Source organism: Dromaius novaehollandiae, chromosome 5 (assembly GCF_036370855.1).
Source record: "Dromaius novaehollandiae isolate bDroNov1 chromosome 5, bDroNov1.hap1, whole genome shotgun sequence".
Taxonomy (NCBI): domain Eukaryota; kingdom Metazoa; phylum Chordata; class Aves; order Casuariiformes; family Dromaiidae; genus Dromaius; species Dromaius novaehollandiae.
In genome coordinates this window covers 17,955,094-17,981,080 of record NC_088102.1, presented here as the reverse complement: position 1 = coordinate 17,981,080, position 25,987 = coordinate 17,955,094, and the positions used below count along the sequence as shown (strand labels likewise).

At 43.3% G+C, this 25,987-nt stretch overlaps 1 protein-coding gene across 1 annotated transcript; it reads right to left on the bottom strand.

Moving 5' to 3' along the window:
• Nucleotides 1-18,442: 18,442 nt before the first annotated feature.
• LOC112993592 (alpha-1-antitrypsin-like) lies at nucleotides 18,443-24,703 on the bottom strand. Its single transcript, XM_026117375.2, has 5 exons — nucleotides 24,604-24,703; nucleotides 21,147-21,817; nucleotides 20,587-20,857; nucleotides 19,871-20,018; nucleotides 18,443-18,770 (listed from the first exon to the last, which is right to left on the bottom strand). Exons 2-5 carry the CDS (start codon nucleotides 21,799-21,801, stop codon nucleotides 18,561-18,563), a joined length of 1,284 nt encoding a protein of 427 aa, XP_025973160.1. The 5' UTR covers nucleotides 21,802-21,817; nucleotides 24,604-24,703; the 3' UTR covers nucleotides 18,443-18,560.
• Between the last annotated feature and the right edge of the window lie 1,284 nt (nucleotides 24,704-25,987).

Genomic DNA, 25,987 nt, shown 5'->3' with positions numbered 1-25,987 from the left:
TCTGCTTCTCAGTCTTGGTGAAGTGCTAAAGGTCACTAGAGAAAGCTTCTCCTTCATAAATGCTTTTGACAATAGCTGAAAACATCTGTAGCAGCTGCAGCCACTTATCTATGAACACAGTGTTTCCCATATTTAATTTTATGTGGGCATTGTCTGAATGATTTAGCATCTTAATGAGATGACATGAGCTTTTGCCTATCTCCTCCTCAAATCTCTGACAGGTTAAAGGCAAAACCTTTCAGTGTTCATCTTATCATGGTAGATCTCTTAGCCAATGCCAATAGTGCAAAAGAGGTGGAAATGCTGATGGGGGAAGAAAATGTTTCAGAAAATGTTCATTTTTGATTTACACAGTCTGTTTTAGCAGGCTAGTCTGTGTGTTTGTGATCTTCATCCTCACTACAGTTACTGGGCAAGAGGGATGATAGCTGTGATCTATCACATGAAGCCAAAAAGGAGGACAGATACAACTGAGTCTCAGTATCAGCTGCTTTTTGAAAAAGCATAATCTCATCTAAAAAGTAACATAAATCATATTCTGTGTTAAGCAAAATCCCTTCTTTACTTACATTAAATTTGGTTTTAAGTGTTCTTCAAGTCCATTGCAACCAATTACCTTTAAAGAGGCTTTGGCCTCAGTAGACCTTTTGCTGAGCCCAACTCTTCTTCTTCCAGCCAAGGAATAATTGTTCACAGAAAATATTACCCACAGTGAGATTCAAAGCAGGACTTGATGAGCTAAAAATTTTCAGGACTCTTTTCAAGACCCTTGCAAGGGTAGGGAAGTCTGGCTGTATCAAGGGAAGACTAAGATAGTCAGATGAGTACCATAACTGTTTTCAGTGTCATCAATGTGTGTGCCTGTGTGTGTGTGGAGGGTTAGCATGACACAACCCCCTCTTCCTTCCACCCCCTTCATACGAACAAGTTGCGTGACTCCAGAGGTGTCTGAGGGGCAGACTGCCCTTCCGAGCACACACTTGTCCTCAGGTTAGGGAGGCCCAGGAGGGCAAGCTGGTTTGCTAGTGATGTGACCTTGCTTCTCCTTATTTGCTCTAGTCCCATTGCAGGATGGAAGGAATTCACCCTACTCTAGAGAAGACTTTTTGTGTTGGCAGGGTGCCTACAGAAAAATCCTTCTTAAGTTTCTATTCAGCTGCAATTCTGCCATCTGTCATTGCTCTGCCCAGTTACCAGCTGCCTATGCAACCCATTTGTCTTTCCGCCGTGACTTTAAGTTGTATGGGTGCAAGCTGCAAAAAAACCCCACTCTGTGAACTCTGTCTCACCTCCAGTCATAGATATTCATATATTTGAGATAAGCAATATTCAGCACTTCTTCAAGGTAAAACCAAGATGGACTCTCAAAAAAACAAATATAAAATAGTAACACGGAATGTCTGAACAGGGGGACCTGAGACCAAGTTGTTAGTACTTCATTAACTTCTGTATTTCCTAATACCTAAGCAGTCCGTTATGCAACTTCAGCATTGATTTAGCTCTGTTTTAGCTTCCATTGATTGTATTTTGTTTGCTATTATTTACAAGATAGTGTTCACAGATGTATAGCAAACAAACCTGGTTTGCCTTGACCATTTCCACTAGTAACCCGGGCATACAAAGATACAGCCAGCACAATTTGACTGAAGAGTGTCCAGTGTGCACTGATATTACCAGACAAGAGTTATTAGGTCTATAGGTGAAGAAGAACAGCTTGAAATGTGTCTTATCCAGTAAAAGCACCTTGTTCTCATACCTACCTTCATTTTTAACCTTTTTTTTTCTCATACTGATAAGATTTGTATTGTTTTGTTCTGCCTCATGGCTTTTGACTTGCTACCTTTCTTTAAAAAATCTCAGAATCTCCTTTCACTCATTTTAAAATGAGTAAAGGCACCCAGCTGTTTGGGTGATGTTGGCCATGGAGGTGACTGGAAGTTGCAGGTTATGGAGGAACATCTGGGATTTGCTACCAGTAATTACTCTGAGCCCTTGAAGATTTCACTTTATGGAAGAGCTGGTGCTCAGTAGCTGCTTATAAATCTGTTAATTTGTAGGAGAGATTTATTCCTGCTCTAGCCAACTATGTCCAAGTCCACAGGCAGAAGGTCAGAGCAGCAGTGCTCTTTGAGTGTATTCCACTCTTCATTCCTTCTACAGTTGAACAGTGCTATAAACTCAGATTATATCGTAAACATTAACCAGACCAGACAGGAGTAATCACTCCTGAAGAAGAGCAAATATTGCAGATGCTGTTTGCTATTCTTTTTTCACAAATGCTCAGGGATCTGCCATTTAGAGACAGGTCAGCTGCATAGTAAAAAGAGACAGGCTTCCGACTAAGTGAAATTGTCCTGTCAAAATTTCTGTTCATCAAAACATGTTGTTTTGGGTTGCCCAAAGCAATTTCTGAAATCTGTGCCGAACCTATCTAGTAGTTTCTCCCTAAATAGTTTTTAAATGAAAACATTAAAACATATAGTTTTGACATTTTTGACCTCAAAAAGTATAAATAAAAGTTTCACTTTTAATCTTGCCTGACCCTCGTAACACTTCCCCAACCCTCAGTAATGTGCAGCTTTTCAGTTGGGTTCAGACAGAATGTGCTGATAGATTGTAGAACCGTTTTGCTTTTTTCCTGAGAAAATGAAAAGTGATTTTCTGACAGTGTTTTTCATTCAGACAGTGAACTTGAAACTGGTTGTTGGCACTGCTCTGGTGTGGTGTTTGGTTTGTTCTGTGGATGAGACCCATGGGGGATTAGGAAAGGGTTTGGAGGATGAAGGACACACATCAGCCTGCTTCCAAGGGAAAAGGCTGTCATCCCACACGTACACTGTGGCAGCTGAAGCGGTTTTGCCATTCCTGCTTGTGGTAACTGAATCTCCTATCATCTTCTCAGTCAGTCAGAGCAGGTCTTGAATATTTTGGATTCAGGTAGCATAAGCAGAAGAGGGTGATCTAGCAAGGCAAAAAGTGCAGTTATTTGATCAATAAATTCAACCCACATCTGCAAAACCAGTGTGGGATCTGTAGGAAGAAGGCTGTGATTCTGAATGGGGTCAAGGAGGGAAGTTTCCGGTAAAGTAGAAGTGAAAGAAAACAAATAAGGGACTGCAGGTAGCCCATGAGGTGAGGAACCTCAGCATCTAAAGCACACAGTATTTATTTCCTCTTTCAAAGATGCATTATATCTTCAGAATTGAAACATAATGCTCTGTTTAAGATCTCTACTCCTTTTAATGCAGGCAAAGCAAAAGTGCTGGAGTCAAAACGACCCTGCGACACTGAAAAAATTCACTTGATTTGGGGCTGGCTGACAGGTTACCATATTAGACAGCCTTTGGTACATGTCTGAGCTGGTTCACGATGGCAGAGCCCAAGCAGATGAATGACAGGAATTGCGCAGGCACTGGGAGCACCAGGTTGGGATGGTGACTGTGCACGGTCGGCTGGAGCAGACAAGCATCCCCGACTCCCTTGCTGCTATTTGCAGGAGACCTGCTCCATTCAGAGCACTATGCCCAGGTGAGATCAGCTTTGGATCTAAAACCAAGGGGGTTAGCACGAGTTAAACCAGGTATGAATGGAGCTGAACTGCATGGGTAACACCACGGCTCTCAGCAGCAGTGTGCTGCATCACTGAGGTGCTCCACAAAGCAGGATCACTGGCGTTCACAGTGATCCCTCAGGGGCTAAAACAGTCCCAGCTTTTTAAGGCTGCATTTCCCTTTGTTGTCACTTGCACTACGTTTCTACAGAGGGAAGAGGTAAATATCAAAGAATATGAGTTATTGTGAAGATATTTCACATAGATCTAGAGGGGTGTCTAACTTTCCCCCTGGAAATGTCCAGCTGCTAGTGTTCCTGCAGTCTGTGAGCTGCGAGCAGTAGAGAGGGGAGGATAAGAGAGACTGCAGTTCATGCAGTGCTACCTTGCTCTTGCAGTAAAGGCACATTGGAGCCTTGGTGCCTTCCTACCTTGCACCCCAATAGCCAAGGAAAATGATAAGTGGCCAGACGTTTAGCAGGATCTGTACAGAGAAGAGCACTGCAGGTGTCCATTAGTGGTGCTATTCAGCCATCCTGCAGTTTTCTCTTTTGCCTATGCCTAAAGCTAACCATGAGGGACAGGGACTGTTACACACAGCAGCATGGCCTATGCTTCTCTGAGGCTTACTCAGAGTACGAACATGGGCTGCAGCTGCTGTCTGTCCCTAGCTGCAGCATCTGTCACTCCATCCAGAGGCAAAGATGTAGACAAGGGGAGTGGTGGGCATGTTCTGGTGCTGGATCTTTTGCACTGAAAGCAAACGATCAAATCTGATTCTAGCGGCACAGACAGTGCAGGGAAAGGCTGAGCATGGCACATCTTTTCTTGTCTCTTAAATCCAAGGGTTGTGCGCCACAGCAGTTTCAGAATTGAAAGAAGCTGCTTTCAGCAAGCTGTTGTTCAGAGTGGCAGGTCATCGACACTGGGCAGGGATGTCCTTCATTACCTCTCTCAAGTGACTGTTATCTCAGATGATTAGTAACAGGCACGTGGAAGAAAGAAATGAAGCGCTCAAATCCATCTAGACCTTCTGAGGTTGCTAGGCCTCAGGATTTCCCCAGAAAGCCTTGTGGAAACCCGAACTAGTATTTTTAGGAAGGACCTAATTTCTTGTTCATTCAAAGTTCTGTCCAAGAGAAGAGCTTGTTTCCCTAAGCAGCTTAATAATTCTTGGAGTCTCCTTCAGCTCTCCAAGTGTGACTACATTGCAGGCAAGGGTTGGGGTCACAGGACTGCTTCTGTTTATAAAATCTTCACACCACATGCCCTTCTGCCAGTGCTGTTTGCTTCTGGGGACTGCACTCCCAGCCTCCTAGTGAACCTGGGAGGAAAGACCTTCCAAACCCTGGGGAGGAGCCCTTCCACCCTCTCCCTCCATGACACATGCTTCCTCACTGGACTGATGAGTGGGAAGTTCCACCTGTGGTTATGGAAGGACCGAGATCTACACCAACACACAGCAGCTCAAGATGTCAGGAAAAATTGCCCAATGTGATGTCCTAGTGCCATTTACAAGTATTGAGGATACTCAGGGATACCATGAAGTCAACCTTTTTGCCTTGAACTCCAACAGGAGTTTCCATGTGTTTGTTCCAGCATACTGTGATGCCACTAAAAGCTCTCTCTGTTGTTTAGTATTTGCATATCAACTACCTGGATCTTGCATGCATGTTTTCACCCGTGAGTACACCATTGCAGAGGTATCTGGAATAGGAGCTGCATTTGATAAAGATGATCCTGAGGTCTCTGCTTACGTGAAGGACTCTGAATCCTAGATCCAGGTAATTATTACTGCAGTGGAAGTGGTATGTGGAGTCAGCCAAAGTGGAAAGCTACATATAAACAATCAGCTAATGATGAAAAAGAAAGTTATTGAGCAGCTGCCAGCAATGTCCACATGCACATTCACATAATCACTTGACACTTTTGTCCTGGCAGTGTCTTGTATATATGCTGAGCCTACATACAGCCAAGTATGCCGTACGTCCTCAGCTTCTCTCAGCTAGTAATCCCAAACTCGGATGAAATATGAGCAAGGAAGTTGAGACAGTGAAATGTTGAGAAGTTAAGAAAGTGCATGTATATGTGCAAAATTTTTCCGGAAAAGTGCAGTTATTGCTAAGCAACTTTGCTTTTTCAGCCTGCAGAGCACATAGACTTTAGGATGGATACTTCTGAGCTAGATACCAAAAAAAAGGGAGCTGAGAGATGTGGACTCAGCTGGTGGAGCCAAATACCGAAAAAAAAATAAAAAGAGCAGAAATATTAGAAGAACAACAGTGTGTGTCTCTGTGTGTGTTTTGTGACTGAGGAGGCAGAGGGTGAAAGCTGGACTGCGAAAGGTGTCCTCAGAAGTAGCAGAGGCCTTAGCAAGATCTCCCAAGGGAGGAAACTCTCTCCTCCCCTCCCTGAGCTTCCTGTGCAGTATAAGATGCTCCTCCTGAGAAGGAAGGGGTGCCCTGATAGGCAGAAAAGTGCCTCTTTCCCTTAAACTTTTCCATCTCAGTTCTGTTTTTCTTTCACAGTTTCCCTCCTCCTATTTTTTATCTCTAAGCAATCACTAATTTGCCCTTCAGCCTCTGAAAGTTTCCGGACATTTCTAGAAATAGAATCAGCATCATACAGGCTTTGGGCATCATCCAGAAACTTCTGGAGTACTGTTGGTTGTTCATTTAGAGATGTCACGGTCATTCAGTAGCTGCAGGGAATGCTGATGATGGACCACCTGCTCCTCAGTCTCTGTCAGACTGAAGGTGAGGACTGCCCACCGCCCCCGCCCCCCCCCCCCCAAGAGCAGCCAAGAGACTCAAAGCAGAGAAGAAAATGTTCTTGTCACCTGCCTCTGCTGTGACCCACTTATAAAAACCAAATGCAAAGTCAGTATTGCTAGGGGCTATCATGAGATGAGCCAGGTTTTCACGTGTGGTCCAACCCTCATTTGGAGACTCTTGCTCTTTCTGATCATCAGGTTGGCCCAGAGTGGGCTGACACCAGACTGCAACATGAGGCCCAGTCAGGAACACACCCAGAAAGAAGATTGTTTTCATCTTCTTTTGGAACTATTATCTCCTGAAAAGAAGTCAAGTTACTTCAGATATGAGAATCTGCGTTTGTATTTTCCAAGTGATTAGGTTTTGATGTTGTCCCATTTTGCTATTATCGTCATCTTTTCACCACCACTTATTTCTTATCCTCTTACTGGTCTTTTTCCCCTCCCCTCCCTCTCGCCCTCCTCCCCATTCCCTATCCAGCTTTGTCAGTCACATGCACAGAAAAGGGCCTGAGCTTCATTCTCCAAACTTGTACCACTAATTTTGTACCACTCAGATCCCTCCTCCCCAGCACCACCAACGCCAAGAAGTAGGACCATTTGCTTTGAGGTGATGTTTATGGAGCAGGTGGAGTGAGAGGGAGTTAGATGGTATTTAGCAGATGAGAGCTGAGCTGCCAACACATGAGTACGAAATTCCCTGGGCAATGGCCTTAGCTCGAGCCGCTTCCCTGCTTTGTGGCACTGCGCTGAACTGGTCGAGCCTCAACTAGGGCTCTGCACTTGATGCATATTTACTTCATTTCTCTATATTTTTGAGCTAGAAAAAGAATGCCCATGACACAGTCCCTATCTGAGCTGGTGGGAGGGCCTTTGAAGGCGACGATACAGTGAATACTGTCAGCCACACTGGCGCGAAACAACTCTGCAAACAAACCTCCACATCAGACATCTAATGCGACTCCACACTCCTCGTTAACAAAATATAGCAGAGTTTTGCAGTGTACCCAGCAGGACTGTACTGCATCCATGTTGCTGTGTTTCTGTGAGCGTAGTGGTCCTTGTGTTATTACTCACATTCCTTTAACAGCAGTAAGCTCAGTGCTCACGGAGTAAACAAAGTTAATGAGAGTGGTGCAGAGCAAGGAATCTGTTTTATGGTCTTTCTAGGCATCAAAGAGTTAATCTAGCAAAAAGTCATGCACTGTACCTCCCTAAATAAGCATTATGGGATCCATTCAAGAAGAAAACCTCTGCCCTGGAAAGCCAGATTTTATACAGATCCTGCAGAGCCAGTTAATAATGTAGGCCTTTGGTAATGTAATAGGCTTGGTAAAAATTAGAAATGTGTGAACTATCGTCTAGAGGTTTCTGGCACAACTCCGTTGCCTAAGATGCTTCAGTAATGATGGGTTGATGTTGATGCAATCAGTTATTTGAGTGGCCTGAGAAATGCATGATCTGCAAACCTGGGTGCACACATACCACACGTTTGTAAATGGAGCTGTGCTAAGATGATGATGTGAGAGCTTTCAGATGAGCAGATTTGTGTTCAGCTGAGCACTCTTCCTGCAATTAGCAGGCTGATTGCCTGACTCACCCAGCTTGATTTATACATGCTGTGTATATGCATTTGAATGCTTATGGATAAGCATTCAGACTCTCCTGATGGTGCAGGAGGAGCTGGGAGCCTCCCTCAGGCACAAGCATGACAAGGGGTCTGGTTCCTAAAAATTGCACCCACTGTGTTCATCATCTTCTCTCTCACAGCTGATACTACTTTGTGGAGATGCTTCATGATTAAGGCACTAAGGAAGAGGAGGGGTGCTTGGTTTCAGTCAACTGTTTCCTCAGAAGGAGGCTATTGCCTACTGCAACTTTTGCTCCTCAGGCTCCTGTTCTGTTTTTGGACCATGATCATGTTTCTGCAGAAGCAGGTCAGTGAGTGCCAAGGGTGGGGGTGGTGGTATGAGTGGCAGCAAAGTACTGCAGCAAAGTGCGCTTGCATGGGTAGCGAGCCTGAGTGCAGGAGGAAAGGAGTTCATGGGGCAAGAAAGAGTTTCTTTCTTCCCATTCAGAAACCACAAGATACCTGCCTGAGGCAGCTGCCTTGGAGTAAGGTACAACTTAAAATGGTGCTAGTGATCTTCCATGGGACTGCAGGGAATTTGCTTGTCTCTGTCGTAGCTTTCTACCTATAAAAATGACAGGCTTCCTTATGACATCCTTGTGAGGGTAAATATAGGTTGTGAGGTGTTCACATGCTGCAGTAAGTGCCCATGGGTGTATTTAAGTTAAGCCTGTGTCCTTTCATAAGTTCTTTTTGTGCCCCTTAATTTTATCTTAGCTGTAACTGATGTTGTATACTCTACCTGCCTTTTCATCTCTTTCTTGGATAACACTTACTTCTACAGCAGTGTTTCAAATGAGCTAGTGAGCTCAGAGTATCCCCTAATTGATAGTGATAGGGCAATTAACGATTTCCTGTAGAAAAGGGAGAGTACAACTTTGCAATTCTCTTGTGGTCTGATCCCCTTGAGCAAGGACCTTGTCAGACCAGGCCATTTGAACTGCTTGAGTAAATGATGCAACCAAATCCTTTGCTTACCATCTCTGTTCAGAGACTTGCTTTGGAAACTACCAATCCAGTCTTCCAGTGATCCTAGACACTAGAGTAGCTAGTAATATGGACTTAATTTAAGTACACTGCAGTTCTATGAAACCACCCTATGGTCTTAAATGTTAATTGACTGAACCTCTCAGTGCGCTAGGAGGCTGGTTGTATAATATTTGCCAGTATTTATAGTAAATACCACCTATCTACGACACAAAACACTCCTGGTTTTGGGGACAGCATGATGGGTATTTTGATCCAGTAGGAAGAGCAACAGATGGTTGTACTGCCTAGGTGTAATGTTTCTAAACTATTCTGCTGTTAAGTGTATGTGAACATAGCAACTGATCAAGCTTTGTATCCTGGTGAAACTTCTTCCTTGTTTGTATAGCGGCTCATTGCAAAGAGCCTTCTCTGCCTGCTTCTTTTTCCCTTCTGTGGAATGAACAATAGAGTGCTATTGTGTCCGTGGGACTTTGCCACCCACCCAGGCAGGCAGCTGCTCAGTGCTCACAGGGCTCGCTATGACTTTTGCTGAGTTTGGCTATCATTTGGGTTTTACCTGATATTTTGCCACCAGGAAAAAACAAAAATGATCCTGGGTCATCTTATAATGAAACATGTCACTCATGAGGCTTTTGAGAAATTGGAAAATGAAACTGAAAGAAGAAAAAAGAAGTCATTAGGAAATACATGCTTAATATCTGTTTAGGTCATTATTTAAGTTTTTTAGACCACAGAAATCTTTTTTGCAATGGAATATCTACTTTGTAACCAGCTGGCTGGAGCCATCAAACAATGCTTGTAATTACTGATGCACTGAAAGTTTTATTAGCTAGTAATATCCCTGGTGAAAGGCAAGCATGTGAAGTGAAGGGGAACTTATTTTCTTTAAATCTGCAGTTTTAGGAAAGAGAAAGCTTTCTAAGTTGTTTTTTTTTGTTGTTGTTGTTGTTAAGCTGAGGCCGTGCACCTGTTTCAGATCGGTTCCAGATCAGACTGTTTCATTTCAGAAACATACAGAAATGAATAACCCCCTATTCCTTTGGTGAACTGCAAGGATTCTCCTGAACTCTTACAAAAATGGTTCAACGGCTGTGCCCCAGAGAGAGCTGGTTTGCATTTGGTTTATATCTAATCTTTTCTCCTCCTATAATAGCACAGGGAATGCAAGGGATAAGGGCCTAGACTGGAAAGTGACAGGCTTTCAAAGGCTTTCAGTGTGTTTTTTTTTTTTAATGTTTTTTCCCTAAGTTTAGATTTGTTGATGTCATCCACCTAATTCAAAACTGAAGAAAGGACTTTCATTCAACTCAGCCCCTGCCTGTGACCCTTGCATGCTACCAAATGTCTTCATGCTATGCTGCCTGCAAGATAGGAAACTAAATTGTTCGAAGTTGATCCTGTGAGGGGGAACTCATTCTGATGTTATTCTCCCTTCCCTACCCATGTGTGCACATGGCCCCTGCTTTCTGAATAATCAAAACACTTAAGTTACTGATTTTTAGATCTCAAGGCAAATTTCCGTTGTTGCAGAATATCCCTCACAGAACAGAATAGTCGGCTCTGTTTTGGGCGCTAGGCTCCCGAATGAGGGTTGAGCAGACAGGCGTGTGAAGGCATCGCGCAATGCGCAAACGCAGTGAGCGTCACGGGCCCTGCAGAGTTGTGGGAAGAATGTCTCTCTTCCTAAACTATGCAGAGGTTGTGGGTTTCTGTTTCTTTTTTTAGTGCCATATTTAAATGCTAAAATCAATCCAACCTGCAGTAGAGACAGTTGATATGTATCTATAGCTTCCCCTGACTTCAAAGCAGCATGTAGGAAGGCAAAATGCCTGATGAGTCACTTGCATAAATGTGATGTACTTGCCTATAGAGACACAGATTTACAAATGTAGATTATTAAGTTTCATGGAAAGCTTTGACAGGGTTAGCAAGGAGCTTTTATTCAGTTTTAGTTTTATAGGACTAGAAACCTGATTGTGCCTCTTTGTTACAAGCCCCCTTACCCCTCCAACATTTCTTATACTGCCACATATTTAAAGAAATGCAGCTGGTGAGAAAATCCATTTGCCTGTGTGGATGATAGCTATCGGCTGAGTCAGCAGTTTCCAAAGCATTCATAGGAAATGCTCTACTCCACTTCTCAGCCACCAAAGAGCTCCAGCTGTTTCTAGAAATAACTTCTCAGTTGCTGAGAAACTTCTGATGTCATCCAAAAACTTCTGTAGCAGTTCCAGTTGGCTTATTCTTCATGCTCAGCTGGACCTTGCTTTCAGGTTTCCTAACTGGGGCATGCACTGAAACTTGTCATGGACCTACTGCCCCTTAACCCCTGTCAGGCTAAATGCAACACCTTAGTGTGTCTGACTCCAGCAGGCAGATTTAGTACGTATTGAGATCACAACAGCAGTGGGGAGGCTTAAAGGTGCATCAAAAATGTTTTTGCTGTCTGTCCCTCTTGTGCCCCTTTTGCAGACTCTGAAGGCAAATCCAAGTTGCTGGGGTCTATTTTGAGAGAAAGTGGGCTCATCACTGGCACAACTTTCAGATCGGCTGTCTAGCTGGGGGGTAGAAGCAGGATTCAAATTCTTTTGTTTTTCCTTTTAGAAAAAGAAGAAAGCGGGAATCATTCATTATAAGAACAGACGAGAAAAATCAGTCGCCTTTCTCTAGATTATCCAAGGCCTGGAAACTCTTTTTGAGACTGTAACTTAAGTGATGTCCAGCTCTCCTGCTGATGATATGTGCACGAACAGTGCTACCCCTGTGATTTCCTGCAGCATCTGGGCTTCCAAACTGAAAGCTCCCCTTCTGCAGTTAGTGGGGCAGAAGTATAGGGATGGGAATGAAAAGATGCTAAAAAGGGTGCCGTACTCTGGCAGAGCAATCCTTGGAGCCCTTTGGCTCCCTCCTTGATGCCATCTGAACAGGTGGGACTGAAGTGGAATGGGGGAAGCCTGGGGGGGGGGGGGAGGAGAAAGAAATCAATAATAGAAAATGAAGCATTTGATTCCTTAGACAGTCACTTACAAGCTTGTCTCACCTATAATGGCAAGTGATATGCATTTCTGCTCCTTTGTATTGTATTTTACCTCTTGTTCTCTGCCTTTTCAGTACTTTGAGCTTGCACCTGAAGGCCCTTATCAAATGTGCAATGTAAAGCACAAGTTGGATTAACCAGTGAATATATAACATTTTCTAAGGTGAAACTGAAGTTAGACTAGTCAGAGTAGCTGCCGCTGGGCACTCATGACTATTTCAGAGTGGTATGTACTTCTTTCAGCCCACCAGGGCAGAGATGGCTGGATTCTCCTGTTTTTGTCTAGTTATCTACAGATGCTGTGCTGGTGGAGAAAGAAGACAAGATGAATAGTTAAGGCCAATATGGAGAGCAGAGAACTGTTGTGCTTGGGTTTGTATAGCTGCTATCAATCACCACCATGGCTGTTTAGAAGAATACTATCAACATCACCACCCCTGGGGAGAAACTGTGTGGAAATCTGGCTGAGGAAACTACAGAATTACCCAGAATTTCCATCCACCTGGCTATCCAGAGCAGGTGAAAAGCCAATTACTTCCTTCACAAGAGAGAAACTGAGGCACCAAGGCTTCCAGCATGTTTCTGTAGGGCATGGTACTGCTCATGCTGTCTACTTGAGGACTTGCCTGAAGGCACAGGTGAGCTCTTATCACAGAGTGGAAATTTAGACTAATCTGTGCTGATGTGTAGAGTAATGCAACAGCTCCTCAAGCATTACCTTCAACTTGCTTCCCTCCCACCCCATATAATCAACTTTACTCAGGGAGGTAACTTGTAACAGCTTGCCGTTTCCCTCATTGTGAAGGAAGTATAATTCTCACAGCCTACATGGTTGTGTTTTTTTACTCTGGAAATAGGATAGAGAAGGGACTCCTTTTCGCTCCTAGTTCTCAACCAGTATCTCTTTGTTCTGTTTCTCTAGATGAACAGCTTCATCCTATTCTGCTCTGCCTGGCTGGCGTATAGCTCCCTGTATCGATTTTCTTGGAGCAAGTGCTGAAGGTTTCCCAGTTAACTTTAGAACTGATGAACTCCATGAGAGAGAATGAAAACAGATCTGGGGAAAGAAGCCAAATCCTTAGCGTGGTGGTCTATGCCTGAATGAAAGATCATGCGTTATCCCTCAAAATGAGAGCCATTCTTGTCATGCTTTGACCCAGAGCCCCTCTTCCATCTTCTCCCAGCCGCTTCCTTTGCTAGCCTTTCTACAAGTGATCAACTGCCATTCTCGGTGGCAGGGGACCGAAGGTAATGTTCAGTCCCAGTGTGACTTTTTCATTTACAGCAATTGAAACTGACCCACTGGCAAGTGATTTGATGTTTTTTTTTGGTTTTTTTTTTTGTTTCTGGCTCCTTCCATCTGCAGCCTTTCCTCCTCCTCCAGAAAGGACAGTGCAGCTATTCCCCTTGCCAGCTGCCTTCCCGGAGCTGCTGCGTCTTCACCCTGCCACTGCCTTGCATTCAATCTGATGGCTGTTTTGTAAGTTAAAAGAAAATTTTTGCAGGCTTAGCAGGAATAAAACAAGGAGTGATCTCCTGCCCCTCCATCTCTGTCAGGTTGGAGGCGAGGCCTGGCCCCTGGGGAGAGGGAAGTGTTGAAAAGGCAGTGAGAGGCTCGAAGCAGAGAAGAAAACCTTGTCAGCACCTGCCTCTGATCGTGACCTGCTTGTAAAAGCTAGTGTGAAGTCAGCATTGCTGGGGCTAACTGCAGGTGATGCCTTCACCAGGGACACTGCTGCTTTTTTTTTTTTTTTTTTTTTTAATCTAATCCTGCTTACAAGGAAGGTAAACTTTTCTGCATTGGGGACAGCTGGTTAACCAGCCCAGTGCTAGCACAGGAATCACTGTAACATTTCCTTTGAAATAGTTACACTCATGACCATCTGTGACCAAGAAATGCACCAGAAAATTCCTCAGTTGTCCTTGTGACTCCAATTTTCTACTTTGGCTGTGTGGTGGTTCTCCCCCCCTCCCCCCCAGCTTCTGCCACTTAAAAGTTTCAGGGTCCCTCTTCCGTGCAACCTGTAGGCCCTAATATTAGCAATACATCCCCGTTGTTCAGTTAACCAAAGCAGTATCAGTGAAAGGGCAGAAAGAGGAGGAGTTCTGACTAAAAACTCACCAGGCCTAGGAATCTGGGCAGCGTATGAGACAGGGCGGGGCGGAATTGAGCTGCTAGAGGTCTGTGGGCTCGGTTCCTTGGCCAGCAGTAAAGTCTCTGTCCACTGAGATCTTTCTTGATTTGTTCTGGTGTTACCCCCATGTCAGAATATATCCACCAGCACAGCCACTACTGCCAGCTGAGGCTCACCCCATGAGACAGTTCCCCTAGCAGTGGGAGGATTTTGAATGTTTTCCTGGTCCACCTTTGCATGCATGCATTGCAGTCCATAAGTTTTTTTTATGTTCTTATGGGATGATAAAGGAGGGCATGATGGAGAAACAGAAGCTTGAATTATATTTATTTTTACAGTGTGCTAAAGGATGGGGCCACAGGCTTATAACATCAAAATCGGAACAATGTGTGCCAGAGGTCAGGATTTCAATTCTTTTCTGCACTTTACCTTTCAATGAATACAGTTGTGCATAAATAAATACCTTCCTCATATCAGAGGAAAAAAGGAGAAGGGACTTTATATGGTGGAGTACACTAGCTCTCAGCCCCCTGACTTCACATTTTGATTTCGTCAAGCACTTTCCCTTCAAGCATATGTTCCTTCTTTCAGGAGAACGTAAGTGTCGTTGAATGACTGACAGGTGAAAAAAGACTGGATGTAGCTTGTATGTTCTGAGAGATTCAATAACACATGAGACCATGCTCCAGAAGTTTTGATTTGGAAATTGGGACTTATATTAAAATTCTAGCTCTTCAAATTTCTAAAAGCTTGTGGAATTTATAACTTCTATTCTTACCTCAGAATTACTAGGAATGATCACTTCATTTCATAAGCAAACTTGCATGTGTTGCAGAAACTTGCTAAATGCTGATTCCAAAAAGTGCAGGTTCCAAGCTGCAGTTAAAACTTCTTACCTGTGAAAGTTAAATTATGACTGGGTTTCAGAAAAAGGTTGAAATGCCCATTCACTTTCATTTTTTTCAGCTTGAAATTATGCAGTCAACGATTAGAAAAGACTTTTTCCCGGAGCTGGATAGAATTGCTCCCTTTTGGCAAGTTTTTAGAAAATCTGTAGCACTGCTACCAAATACCAGTATAAACTATACTTTGAAACTAAAGGTAATGAAGTTATATATTGAGGGCAGTAAAAATGTTTGTGAGCAAATGCATGCTATGCTACAAGCCACACATTCTTGTAGTAATGAATTCCTCTAATCTGTCCCTTAAAATAGTGTTACACTTTGAGGTTTTTGTGCAGTTGTTGCTTATTTTTAGTCCAAGAAAGATGATCAGCTTTGGTGCAGCTGAAGATGAGCATAAACAAGCATATCCCCTTCTAATTTATAATAGACCTTTTCCCCTCACAAATTACCTAAAAGCCATCTCTAACCAAGAGCCTAAGCACTGTGGTATTTACTGGAGATCACAGCAGCAGGACAATATTGTACTCAAATTATCTGTGAGGGTGACCAGGTGCTGCTGGTTATCCCCCTGAGGTGGCACCACGTGTCCCCAGGGCTGTTCCTTGTGCTGGCTCCTGGCTTCCTCCCCTTCGGGCAGTCTACTCAAGTAAAATGAGCATTGGGATGCTGAAGTGGGGGCTGTTTCTCTGGCAGGCTTTCAGAAGATCGGTGAAACTTTCATTGTTTCTGCTGTATGATCATGTGCTTGTTATATCCCTTTAGCTTCACCACAGAACTAAAATTCCTGAGCAAATCAGTTCAGAACACTCCTGATCTCTTCCAGCTCTCTAAGTGTCTTTTCAAGACCAATTTAAGCCTTCAAGAAAATCTTTGAAGTTAACTGTTTGTTCGAGAAGTCACTGGTCTGTGTTTTTTGAAAGCTTTTGGAGTGGTAGTTCTTATTGTGTGCTGTCGCAGGGAAGTTGCATAAGCGTTTCTGGGAACTATCCTTTCACCTGAAATTTTCCATCCTCAAGTAACTTGTAACCCATGTGGCACCAAGTAAACTTGTGCTATTTTCTGTAAGAGAATCTCATGATTCTTATAACAAGAGAATCATGAATTTATGCAAGGGTTTCTATTTCAGATATCTAGTATTTACAACTTAACCAGGAAGAATCCCTTTTTTTCTCCTTCATTTTCCAAAAGTGGGCAGACGGGGAGGGAAGAAGTGAGATAATACTAACAGTTTCCCACTTCTCTCATTCCTTCCTTCCCTCTAACCTGTCCAAAACAGCACATGGTCACTGCTCGCCTAAATCCCACCACTCCCAAAGGGAAGGTGCAATGACTGTGTAGCTGCATTAGTAACTGAGCATAAAGACATTTTAGTCTGGCAGAGCTGAAATCCTTGGCTTGGCTCCAGCAAAGGAGGGTTGTTCCTTCAAGCATTGTCAGAACAACTGAGTTCAATCTACTGAGAGGAAAAGTGAATTAAACAGTTATAGCTGACTAAGATATTCTGTAGAGAATTTTCCAGCTGTTGCTGGTTTTTCTTTCTTTAAGATCTGAACGCAACACAGTGATTGTGGATAAAATACTTTCAATAAGTAAATCTCTACGACTAGGGCTTTCCGTTGCCTATAGGTCTGGGCAACTGTCTATGCTTGTCCACATGAAAAGCTCAATCGCCTTTCCCCACAAATATGCAAATTCCTGTTTTCTCCCATACAATCCCATATGACTTGTCAGAACCTTCCCAAACTGAGCCACGACAGAAGTGTTTATCCTCATTCTGACCCAGCATTGCCAGAAGCTGAGCAGCCACCCCGCCACTATCCTCTCGCGATGGCTCGGAGCTGGAAGCCCTGTCAGCTAAAACTTTTGACTCCTGTCCCTCCTCACTTAGAAAGCAAGGCTTAGACTGGAAACCTTTTGGAGGAGATATTGTTGCTTAGTTTGGTCTGTATGGGTAAAGTGCTTAGTGGTTCATCAGTTATTGATTCTGTGATAATGGGATAAATTAATAATAATGGCAACTCATAACAATTCATTAATAACCAGTGCTATGAAAATGTTCTATGTATCAGTTAAGGATGATTAACATCAGTGAATTTCATGTTATATTATCACTACTTAGGACCGTGTTTCTAAGTTCATCCTTAGCGTTTTTGGAGGGCATCAAAGAGATCAATTTGATGGATACCTGAAGCCTTCAGCGAGAATAATCCTTGGGAAGTCAATTGGCCACCTTCCAAGTTACTCAGTCGACCATATTAGTGGGTGGAAAATTAAATTAGACCCGATGCCTTTTGGAGATAAGCAGTTTGGCAGGGCAAGGAGAATTTGATTCTTTACTAAGAAGTTCTGGGGAATGACTGACTGCATGGCATCCAAAAGAAGTAACTTTTGATGGAAACAAAGTTCCCAGGGGAGCTAGCTGACAAGTCTGAAACAGCACCTGAACCATGAGTGAAGCAGAAGAGAAGCTACACTGTTTGATTTAGGCATCACAAATTCAGAATTGCTGGACCACAAAATCCTGTTCCATTCCCTCCAGGTGTTTCCATGTCACTGATGTTAGCAAGTCACATGAGAGAGAGAGAGAGAGAAGGACTCAATGGCCCTAGGAAAATGGGAAGTCAGATATGGGATCCTTTTATGCCAAGCAATTCTTGTGGCCTGCCACCCCATTGCCTGTGGTTTCCTGGGAGAATATAGCTGCAGGGAGCAGGCTGTACAGATTGGTTTAGCAGCACATGCTTTTTCCAGTGCAGGAAAGCCTGGCACAGAAATGGCATTAGCTGTGTGCTTGTAGATAACACCTGGCTGGTGCATGACCAGCAAATCTGGCTCTCCCAGGGAGCATGGACACTGCTGTATATGCATGAGACCATTTGTGCAGTGATGTTCAGCTTTCCCTGACATGGATGCTAAACTCTTGTCCAGTCAAAAAGGCTGGGCGCCTTACTCTGGAGCAACTAATGAGGAATGCAGATGGGAGCAAGGGGTCTGAGCTGGTAGGAGGCAGTGGTCAGGCTGGACAGAAAAGGGTTATTCTGATTGTAGGAGCATCCATCATCTAGGAGAGGAAAGGTTTCACAGGCTTATGTTTCTATTTCCCTTCTTAGCCACTGAGCACTGGAAGGGTTTCAGAGCTGTAGGAAGCTGTTCTGGGGTTCAGTGGAATGGGAGAGAGGAAAATGATGGTTTCTCAGCTGAAGGGGATGATTTCTGGAGTCCGTGTCTGTGAGCTGAGAACTCAGAAGAACGAGGGAGACAGGCAGATTCTCAGCCAGTTTATCCTCGTGCAGTGGACCGTGGAACCAGTGACGAACAAGCAAGGTAGGGGAGTGTTTGTTGAAGACCCCACGGCTGCCTATATGGCCTGGAACACTTTGTAAACATAGCACTGACTCTCTGCTTGCAAATGAGTAATAACCACATTTAATGTTTGTTTACTTGTTTATTAGGGATTGATTCCAGTCCCTTTTTGCAAAGAAGTCCCCAGGACGTGCACAAGCTCTCCAGAATTTCTGCGCTGAGTGCAAGTGCTCTGGCCTAGTCTTCACTGGCAGCTGGGTTCACAACTTTACCCATGAAGAGGATGCTTTGGGTGGTTTTGTCAGAAATCAGCATCAGAAAGGGCCTGTTGAAGCTGATGACAGGAGGAGGAGGAAACTGAAGAGAAGTTACGATCACTTCTATCACAGTCACTGCAGCAGCCTCTGTGCCGTTCTCATTTACATCCACTACTGCTTTGTGAATTGCCTGCAAGAGAAGCAAAGATTAAAACATAGACGCAGAAGAGTGAGAAGCAGTTGCGGACAAACTTGCTTGCTTTAACACCATAAGAAGATGGTTTGTCAAAGGAAGCACGGGATGAGTGTATTACTTGTTGTGGAGAAGATACTCAGGTCCAACCTTTCCAAGAAGGGCAAAGCTTGCTCCGAGCTTAGTGAGAGTTTTCTTCACTAGTTTGGCAGAGTCAGACTCCGCTGCTTGGAGAGACTGAGCAGAATGGAGGACGTTTCTTGTTGTGTTGTTTCTCAGAGTAAGATTTCTTTCTTTAATATTAAACACCACAAAAGAATGTTTTCACTTTACCTAAATCTCTGTGTGTGCAAAAATCTCTTTCTGCGAAGACACGCTAGTGGCAAGTTTTATCGGGTGCCTTTCTGGAAGGCGGCTGGCACACTGATCTGGCTTTACTTTACAGGATTTTCAGTGGTGGGTACAGCAAATTCATACTTCTGAACCCACATGTGATCTTATTTCATTGTCTTTGGCCAGCTTTTGGTGCTCTTCCTTCAAGGAATAATAAGGGCAATAGTAGGGGGAATAATCACTTCCTTCATGATGCAAGAAATACATTTTCTGGGACACTAGGCAAATCACTTAATTTTTCTGTGCACCAGTTTCTTACCTGTGAAATAGGGCTATACCTGTCTCACAAGTTTGTTGTTCGTACAAATTCTGAGGTGCTCAGATAATGTAATAACGAAAGGCATATACATTGAATAACTATTGCCAAATTTATGCCATAACTGTATGACTCTTGTCATACATCAATTGTTTTGCATCAGATTTTTGTGAAATTATCTCCTGTTATTTATTTTCTGTCCTTCACAGTTCTATTTCCTTCTTCAGAAACTTTCAGGTGAGTTTGCAGGGTTGCTGTGCAAGAAACAATTTAATGTTGAGTTCTTGGAACAACAGCCATCTAATCCCTAGCTTTCTCCTTCCCTTATTACCATCAGTGAGTCATGAGTATAGTCCCGAAGTGGGATCAGGCTATTTGGAAAGATTAAGAAATCTGTATGTAATAGGGGCAGAGAAATCTCATGATGACTTTCTGTTTGCATACTTACTTTGGAAACCTTCAGGAGAGTATTTTCTGTCATTCCAGAGAGATCAGCTTGGTCACTGAAGACCTCCATTACACCCATTTTCTTTAACAGGTTCTTGACGTCATAGGAGCCAGAGATGGAGAATTTTGGAAGGTGCAGCTGGATTTCTCTTTTCAGAAATAAATTAAAAATGTGGGTTTATTATTGGAACATCCCTTGATATGGGGAATTCTTGCAGGTATATACCCATCTCAAGTTTCTGTGGTGCTGACCTCTTGAGGCCTGGCTTTCTAAGAAAGTGAGAAGTCTCATGTTACAGAAGCAGAAATTGAGGTACCAGCCCCCCTAGTTTGATCAGTTGTTCAGGGACACAGTGCTGGCTTTGGAAAGTGACTAGGTGGACAGTGTCATCCAGGATGGAGAAAAGGAAATGGCATTTTCTTTTGAAGGGGATTCTCCCTGCTCCATGTTGGCTCCCAAGGGCCATGTACCTGCCATGTACTTCACCGTTGTCAGCACTCCCATTGCTGTGGCTGAGGGAGCTGAGCAGAGAGTTCCCCTCACGCACGAAACCTCCTGATGCCGCCTCTGATCTATGCGGACTGTGCAATGCCTGGATCCTCAGAGCTGGGCTTAGCAACTCAGCGTGGGATCCTAAATTATACTTGCCTGCATGAGTAGTTACGGCCCATTCTATGTTTAAACGTATCTGAATAAAGGAACAGTTAAAGGATTACCTCTTTTCAAGTGATTTTGCCCAGCTAGACACAGTTTCTTTCAGCAGAGCATCCTCCACCTGCTTCATTGCCCCTTCATCAGGCAGAACAAACAATGCAGCAACATTTCCTTTATATGGGATTTCTACTACCCAGCAAGACAGCTTCTCATCCCTATAGCTATTATAGGCTTGGCTTCGATGCATCATTTTGACCTTAACAGACTTCTTGGCATCCACGAAGAAGTCGTCATCAGTGGTGAGCAAACTGCTGAAAGGTTGTTCCCAGTAGCCTTGTGACAAAAGAATGAATATAGAGTTAAATAAGCTGCAAAAGGACTAATTAGGGCATGCCAGATTAGCTGATGCTCAGAATAATATATTTGAGCAGTAAAGTCAACGGCAAGCCTATCTCCATTATAGGATGCTTGCCCTGTGGCCATGGACAGAAGCCTTATGTTGTTTTAACAGTTCTAATAAAAATCACACAAGTAAAATATAGGCTGAGGGTTGCTGGAGATTGGGATCAGAAATCCAGAGTATATGTGTGTAACCTCTACCCACATTTGTCATGCCACTCACCTTTAAAGAAAATGTAGTTAACCAGAACCATCACAGTGTCTGAACCAAGATTCTTGAGTAAGTTAATGAATTTCCCATGGGTTTTCATTTCTATGTAATCATTGATTTTCTTTTTAGCCTCTGAAGTGTTCTGGAAGTTAGTAGAAATAGCTTCAGAATCATAAAAATTTGTGACATCATCCACAAATTTTTGGAGCAGTTTCAGCCGGTCATCTACAAACAGGGCATTGCCCATGCTCAGCTGGGCTTGTCTGTGAGGGTCATTCAGTAGCTGGAGCAGATGCCGAAAGCCTTCGTGGACCTCCCGCTCCTCAATCTCTGTCAGGTTGAAGGCGAGGCCTTCGTGCAGCTCGTGGCGTGTGGCTGCTCTGGCCCCCAGGGAGAGCATTGCAAAGGCAGCTGAGAGGCTCAGAGGGGAGAAGAAAACGTTCTTGTCACCTGCCTCTGCCGTAATCTGCTTGTAAAATCTAAATGCAAAGACAGCGTTGCTTGGGGCTATCTTGAGATGAGCCAGGTTTTCACTTTCAACCTGGGAATGGTCTCCTGGAGAATGAACTGTTTTTTGTTCCTCTTGTTCATTATTGTGGCTGGTCTCACGGTGACCTTGGACGTGAAGCCCAAGAAGCAACAAACACAAATACAAGGCAGACTTCATTTTTTTCTGGTCAGTTCTGTTAAGAAAGAATAGCGTTAGTTTTAGATCTAGAGCATTTTATGTTTCCTGCGTAAAAGTAGTTCTTGTATTTTAGATACTAGTTTTCAGATGTTAATGGTTAGGATTGCCGATCTATTTAGAAATAATCTTCTGCTTGGCCTCCTGCCTAGTCCGTTTCTATTCGGTTCCATCAGTTTCCAGCCAGCCAGGCATTTAGCAAAGGAAAAAAGATAGTAACGTAACATCGCCAGGGAAGAATTTGTTGTGTGTAGCCTTTGGTAAGGTATCACGTGTGAAGTAGTTCTTGCCTCAGAATGAATTTCTTATCCTTGTTTTCTGGTACTCCAAGTCTGTAAATCTCTGATGGGGATTTCCATAAAATGAAGCAACAGTACTATAGCAATTCATACAGTTGTCAGTCTTGGTTCAGCAGTGGGTGTTTTGAGTCTGCTGCCTATCAGGCTGGCCAGCATGGTCTCACTGCCCTTCTGTGCACCTTTGGGTACACGGTGGAGTTCACCTGGTGCCCCCACACGCATTCAGTAGGTGTTTTGGCAGACAGAGGGGCTTTTGCTAATGTGTTTTTACAGTGCCTGGGGTCTTGTTACGACTTGGGGTTCTCAAGCACTGCAGTGATACAAATGTAACGTCACTTACAAGACTGAACAAATCCATCTGTAGGCTCACCCTTTAAACTGGTGATATTGTTCTGCCTCTTATGCAGCAGCTCTGAACTCACAAACTATATTAATTCAAAACATAATCCTCGGTGTTTCAGCAGAATGAGGGTCAACCAAGAAAGTTTACTGGCTGTCTCTATTGCACATAAAATATCCATAAGGTTGCAAAGCCAAACACTCAAGAGCTTAGGATAGATTGTAGTGGAAGTTGCTTGCGTAGCAGAAATTCAGCCCTGGTGCGTATGTGTCTGCATAATTTGATAGGCTTTAGTTACATAATTCCACGGTCTGTCTTCCATCCTTTTCAGGGAATGAATCATGAAATATACTGGAGAAGTATGTCCCTGACAGCGGCCTTCACCTAATTTACCTTGAAGGCTGGAAGCTCAAAAATATAAAGGAGGCAATGGAGTGCTGGAAAATAGAGAAGATGCTAATGTTGTTCCTGGCAGCTGGTTAGTTATTCTAGAGCATTGGATTCTGCCTCAGGCTGTGTCTAATGCCAGGTATGGTCCTCATATCAAAATTTTCATGGGCAGCTGTTAATTCCGGGTTTCCCCTCTTCTGGCTGCCCAGCTGAGACACTGAAGATTTGAGCTGTGGCACTGCTGAGTATAGGTGCTTAGCTTGCCTAAAATCTGAGATAAAACCATAGATTCTGAAAAGAAAATGTCATTCTAGACAGAAGCAATTTCTTCTGAGCTGATGAGTACTCTTTTCTTAGTTCCCCAGATCTGCTTTTGAGGTAGATAAATTTCTCCTCCTGGCTGCCTAGGAGCCAGTAGCTGCGTTGTTGGAAGCACTGGAGGTTCAGGGACTCTACCCTCAGCTCTGTCATCTGCCCTGTGCCAGCCTGGAGTAGCCAGGAACAAATATTATAAAGAACATCTGGCATCCTTATGATAGTCCTGAGCTGGGCCACAGCTGTTCCTCCAGTGGAGCTGGTATGGCTCCAGCGGGAACTGAGAGGCTTAGGCATGCTCAGATAATGAAATCTCCAGGGATTTTATTTTCTAACCTATTACAATACGAATAAATGTGCAACCTGGGTTTTATCAGAGGCTTATTAATTGTCCTGTTTTTGACAGACTTTCACGGAGATCTCTGATACAAGGGCCACTTCTCTGCCAAATCTTGGCTCTCTCCTCCAAAACATGGAGACGATGGAGCTCACAAAGAATAAGTACCAAAAGCTGGTACCATTTTTCTTTGCTTTGTTTTTTAGGACACAAGCTTCCTGGAAGTAGGTGGATCTATTTAACTGAAGTGTTCAAAAAATAATATATAAAAATTAGACCTCGGTGGTTAAATACATAGAAAAATATAGCCTGAATAAGGAGGTTTGGTAAAGATATTACTGACAGAAAGCGGTTCACCAATAATAAGCAAACAATACTGGTCAGTTCCAGAATGTGCTACTTGCCCTGCTTATACGTAATGTAGAAACAAGACCCTAAAGTCACCAAGGAACTACAGCTTTGACAAGAGATGTGACTTCACCCTGATGCTCCTGTCCAACTTCAGGTGTAGGTAAGAGATCTTGTACAATTGATACTTTATCAAAATTTTCAACAAGATTTTTCTGATGTCCAGCAAATCTCAGAACCCCAGAAGCTGGAAATTATAAGAAATGCAAGTATTTTGTTATAATGACAAAATATTTCAGAAATGTTTCAAAATATTTCAAATTACCATTTCTCAGCAGTAACTAAGAGGAGGCCGCCTACTGTACCTATGTATTTATGTGCTAACATATTTCTCTGAGACTTCAACAGCCTGACACTATGTCAGACCTCTGGTTTGTAAAGGGCACTTGAGATTACAGCTGAATTTGCTCCTCTGGAAGCAGACACAAGGTTTTGTGTTTCACCTAAGTGTTGATGACAGTGAAGTATTTACTAGGAATGTCATCTTCCAGTCATGGTGCCATTGCACCTAGGAGTCTGACCACTGCCTGTATCCTCCTCCTGACATTTAGAACATGCTTCTAGAAGGCTAAGATTATTTCCAATTGCTGCTACGCAGTAAACTCGTCTCAGAACAAAATATTGTATAATAAGCAGCAGAGATCCCAGACAACATGAATTCAAAGTCTCTTAAGCAAGTATAATATGGTACTTACAGTGCGTTTATAAAAGTCTGCTGCAGCTCTCTTTCAGAGCACTCCTTCCCAATTCTTCAGTTCGCTGGGTAGGATTAAATTCATGTCCACTGGTAAATATTAAACAGAGCAGATAAGATTTTTCTGCAAAGCAAACACCGAGCGAGCTGTTTTTTTCTGGAAATCGACCATTATAAGCCTATTTTCCCGTTACAGAGGCAAAATGCTGCCAGCCCCTTGGGCTCTGAGGGAACAGCATAAGCAGGGACCTTGCTGCTTTTGAGCTTGAACTAAATTGTGGACAAAAAAGCTTTGCAAGATAACGTGGCATAACTGTTATAAATGCTGTAGAAAACTGAACACTAGAAGGGCTAGAAAGCTAAGATAGGGCCTACCTCTGTGTATAAAAAGGATGATGTGTCTTACTGAGCTTTCCGCATGGGACGTTCTGCAGCAAGGATGCTGCCTAATTGTATGGCCAAGGCAGTAACAAGTTTGTTCAGGAATAGCTCAGTCTCTCCATGTTGCCCTGCAATGTGCAACGCAGACATACCCTAACTGGTATTCTTTGAAGGTCTCATTAAATTATTAGATAAAGGATAATCAGGGGATACTGGTTAGATTTACAAAAGGCCTTTGATGAGTTTAGTTTAGAACTTAATAAAATAATAGGAGAAAAGTAAAATATCAGCATGGCTCGAGAAATAGCCAAACCCAGAAAACAAATAGAAGAATGTAATGGGCGATCCTCATCATGGCAAAATGTTAGTGAGGGAGAAGGGAGGATGTCTTCTTGACCCCGCACTACTTCCACATGGTATGATTTATGCACATATTACATATGAATCATGCCAGGGTCTCTCCCATCTGAGAGAAACAGGAAGTATTTAGCTATTTATAAGGTTATTTAAGGATGAGATGCATGACACTGATCCTAATTAGCAATGAGTAATTATTTCCATTGAATGTACATGATTTCACTCTAGGTAAATCTACAGTTTGTCTACACATAGCAATATATCTGCCATAGTTACTGTTGTTTAATTACTATCTTTTAGTAGCCAGAAATGATTAGAAAATACTTTCACAGATAGCTCTTTCTTCAAGGTGTAAGTAAGTACACAGAAAGTTTATCACAGAATTACGTAAAATACTGTGGGGAACAGTGCAGCTTCTGCATCAACTGCTCTCTTTCCTCCCCAGCCATGCTGGAGCACTCAGCGTGTCAGCGAGCGGGGGTAGCCAGTCACAGACCCCAGGACACTGATTCTCCTCACCCTGGCTCACATGTGAGCCTAGTCAAGGGTTAGGCTTGCAGTTACATCAAACCCACAAGCAACCATTCCTGCTTGCAAGCTTCGAAGCCACCCATTTCTCCATGATTCCAGATAGATTAGCATGACCA